The following is a 4144-nucleotide window of genomic DNA, read 5'->3' as shown; positions in this document are numbered from 1 at the left end:
TTTTAGCAGAATGACCTCTCGCGCGTAGGCGCACTTGGCGCGTACGCGCCGTTCTTCCAGAAAATGCCATCCACGTGTGCGCGTGGTGTGCGCGGGCCCGCCGATGTGCTGCACTCAATGCCCAGCCATTTTGCTAGAGAGTTGTGCCAGAATTATGCCAGCTTTGTGCCTGGGGCACTAGACCACCCACGCGTGCACGTCGCTTGGCTATTTTTCAATCGACGCGTTAGCGTGCATGACGCATACGCGTCGACAAGGTTGTCAAACTCGCGAGTCTAGGTAAACTCGTGGAGCTGACCTAGACTCGACTCGTAGACTCGACTCGTAGACTCGTACGAGTTTACCTGTTATACATTTTAAAAAAATATATATATCATGTATAATATATATATATTTACTCAGATATAGACATTTAAACCTAACAATTTCAACATCAAAACACATAATAAATTAACCTAATACTAAAATTACAAGTTACAACAAGTACTTTGGATCACACATTTAAATCCTTCACAAGTATTTATCTAGTTCAACATAAAACACACAATTACACAATCAAAGGTTTATAAGACATAACCAAAACACAAAAGAAAACAACAAAGCAACAATTAAATTTCTAATAAACTCTAAAACTCAAATCCTCCAATATCTTCATCTTCCATGGCATCAACATCATCATCTTCACCATCTTCATCAGAAACATCATTTCTTTCAGCCTCAGGTTCAACACGGCCAACAAAATCTTCATCATCATTCACATGTTCATCTTCTTCCTCTATTAAATTTTGTTGTGGATCCCCAATAAACTCATTCTCACCTCCCTCACCCATGTTGAATTCATTACTATTCATACCTGGAATAGCAAATTCATTACTATTTGGATCATCATTAGTATTGTCATTTATTGGCAAGTGAGAATGCTCAACACTTTCAGCAATATTTTCATTAACATCCTCAGTTATCCACTCATCATCAGAATGCACTGCATCAAATTCAAGTTCTGGAGTTTTTCTAATTTGCTTGCCCTTTAACTTCAAATTATACATCACATACACTAGATCATTCATTTTCTTTTGATGCAACCGATTTCTTCTCTTTGTATGAACCTACAAACATATAGTGCCAATAGTTAATAAAAATAAAAAAATTAATAATGAATAGTTCTAAGGAAGTAAGGAATAAGGAATTACCATTTCAAATGCACTCCAATTACGCTCACAACCAGATGAACTACAAGTTAAGCTTAGAACTCGGATAGAAAACTTCTTTAGTTCTGGACAACTATCTCCATAGAAGTCCCACCACTCAGCAGGTAGCATGGTCTTCCTACTACTCTTTGCAGTTTCATTACCAAAGAGGCCTCTAGCATAATGAAAGTCAGGAAGCTGTAGACCAACCTTTTTCCTTTCTTCCTGGTTAGGAACTAGTTTTTTCAAACAACTATATAGACCAATCTTAATGTCAGCATCATCAACCATGAAATTTGGTTCATAGTGATAATGAGGATTAAGATAATACGCAGCTGCATGCAATGGTCTATGCAATTGACTTTCCCACCTTCCATCAATAATTTCCCATATAGGTTCATAACTAAAAATAACAATGCAAATGAATAAAAATAAGAAAATTAAATAAATAACTGAATATAAGAAGAAAACATGGTAACATACTAACATGATACATTGATAATCAAATATTAAAGCTTTCAATTAGTCAAAACTCAAGATTACCTCTTTTTAACACAACCGAAGTTAGTCTTGATTGTTTCTTTGGCGTTTCTCATGCCTTCAAAGATGAAACCCATGGCTGGTTTTTCATTTGAATCAACCAAGCGAAGGACTGTAATGAGAGGAGCAGCAGCCTTGAGGCATATGACAATATTCTTCCATAGCCTACTATCCAAGGCCATGTTTTGAACTCTTATTCCTTCAGGCGTTGATGCAACCTTAGTTGTCTTCCAATCAGCAGAAGTAAACATAGTCATCAACGGTCCTTTATTATCATGAAGACAAGTGAGAGTCAAATACGCAGTGGCGAATCTTGTGGCACCTGGCCGAACCAAGTCCTTTCCCTTTGTAAAATTCCTCAACATGCTAATGAGCATACTCCGAGAGTAGATAAAAGTGGTGATTTTTCTTCCATTTTTTATGGTTGTTTCATGCACCTTTAGGTTCTTTTCAAAATCCTCCAATATCAAATCTATGCAGTGTGCAGCACATGGTGTCCAATACAAACTTTTTCTAGTCTCCATCATTCTTTCTCCAGCAGCCTTATAATTAGCAGCATTATCTGTAACAATTTGGACTACATTCTCTTCACCAACAAATTCTACGGCATCTTCTAGCATTTTGACAACTTTATCCGTTGTTTTCGAGATGTCAGAAGTGTCCAATGAATAAAGAAAAACTGTTCCTTTAGGGCTGTTCACCAAAAAATTACAAATACTATGCCTTTTTTTATCAGTCCATCCATCCGACATGATTGAACAACCAGTTCTCTTCCACTCTGCTTTAAATTCAGTAAGCATTTCATCAACATTGTTTACTGCTTTCTTTAATTGGGTTTCTCTTAACTCATGGTAAGAAGGAGGTTTATAGCCAATTCCATATCTACCAACCATCTCACAAAACTTTAAAAATTCGGGATTCTTAATAACATTGAAAGGAATAGCACTTGTATAGAAAAATATGGCACATTGTTGATCACATTGTTCCTTTAGATCCTTCTTCATCATTTGATTTATTGTTGATTGAACTTGAGCCCCTTTTCCTTTTGTGACAAAGTTGCGAATATCTTTCCCCCTTTGTTGAGAATTGTCCTTTTCCTTTTCTGTTTGTTCAGGATAATCCTCATCATCACCAAATCTTCTCTTCTTCAATGATGCTTCTTTAGCCTCCACACAAACTTTCAACATCACAGCCTTCACTTCTTCAGGTACTGAAGCACAAGGCTCTTAATCCTCTTTAGTACCGGCAAGATGATGCTTGAATCTGTAAATCCCTCCGCTTATAGTTTTTGAGCAATAATTACACTTCACTTTTTTACCATTGCCTTGAACATCAATCCCATGTTTCCATCCTATATCACTTCTATTTCCAGTTGCATTTTTTCTCCTAGAAACAGCAGGTGTAGGTCTAGGAATACTAGGAAGCGAAGACCCTGTCCCTGAACCAACATTCTCAGACATTTTGTATTTTTATCCCTAAAAATCAACAACTCAAACAACAAATTCAGATTCAGATTATCCACTAACTAAATTCAGATTCAGATTATCCAATAACTAAATTCATAACTAACACTAGTTTCAGCTACACTTACAACAATAATGTTTAAAAGATGAAAAATTTTTAGCATCATAAGACTTAATCAATAATCATCAGTTCATCACTCCAAATGCAGTACAGCAAGCAATTTCATTTAAACAAATTTCTCATTGTCATACTCATATGAACCCCCTTTGAGGTCATCAATATGATCAAGCACAAACAAATTAAAACAATGGCAACCAGAGTCAACCACCAATACTCCAATACTCACTTTATCACACAAGACACAACAGATACATTTTCATTTAAACTAACAATTCAGACTTCAGACTTTCAATTAAACTAACACAGTAAGTCAGTAACACTAACTAACAATTCAGACTTCAGAGTTTCAATTCAGTGAATGTGAATTCACTAATTCAGACTTCAGATTTCAGTAAACTAAAGACTAAACATAACTACATAACAGAAGCAGAAAACAAAAGAAAAAATATATATAGCAGAAGGCCAGAAGCACTATCCAGTATCCACAGATAACAGATTTTAACCATGATTGAAGCATGAAGCATGAAGTACAGATTACAGAAGCAGGCAAGCAGCATCAGTTTTTTTCACACATTAATTTTTTTTTCAACAGATCAAATGCAGATCAGGGCCTTAATAAATTTGTAGAATTGAATAATTGCAACCAAAATTGTTAGCATTTGAATTAGTTTAACAAAATTACCTTGGAGATGGGCACTTGGGCAGACTTTATCACTTGAAGCAGATCGGCAGTGCTTCAGTGAAGAAAAACAGAACAAGGCTGACGAGGGCTGACAAACCCCAATTTGAGGGTTTATCTTGTATTGAATTTAGAATATTTTGATAACCTTTTG

General features: G+C 36.0%; 1 protein-coding gene across 1 annotated transcript; it reads right to left on the bottom strand.

Annotated features, from left to right (window-relative positions):
- Positions 1-275: 275 nt before the first annotated feature.
- LOC130974860 (uncharacterized) lies at positions 276-3187 on the bottom strand. The gene is made up of 5 exons (XM_057899701.1): positions 3046-3187; positions 1731-2937; positions 1191-1590; positions 672-1106; positions 276-344 (listed from the first exon to the last, which is right to left on the bottom strand). The coding sequence occupies exons 1-5, from the start codon at positions 3185-3187 to the stop codon at positions 276-278; spliced, it is 2253 nt and encodes a 750-aa protein (XP_057755684.1).
- Between the last annotated feature and the right edge of the window lie 957 nt (positions 3188-4144).

This window comes from Arachis stenosperma, chromosome 4 (assembly GCF_014773155.1).
Source record: "Arachis stenosperma cultivar V10309 chromosome 4, arast.V10309.gnm1.PFL2, whole genome shotgun sequence".
Taxonomy (NCBI): Eukaryota; Viridiplantae; Streptophyta; class Magnoliopsida; order Fabales; family Fabaceae; genus Arachis; species Arachis stenosperma.
Note: the sequence above shows the minus strand (reverse complement) of the source record. Positions and strands in the feature narration are given on the sequence as shown.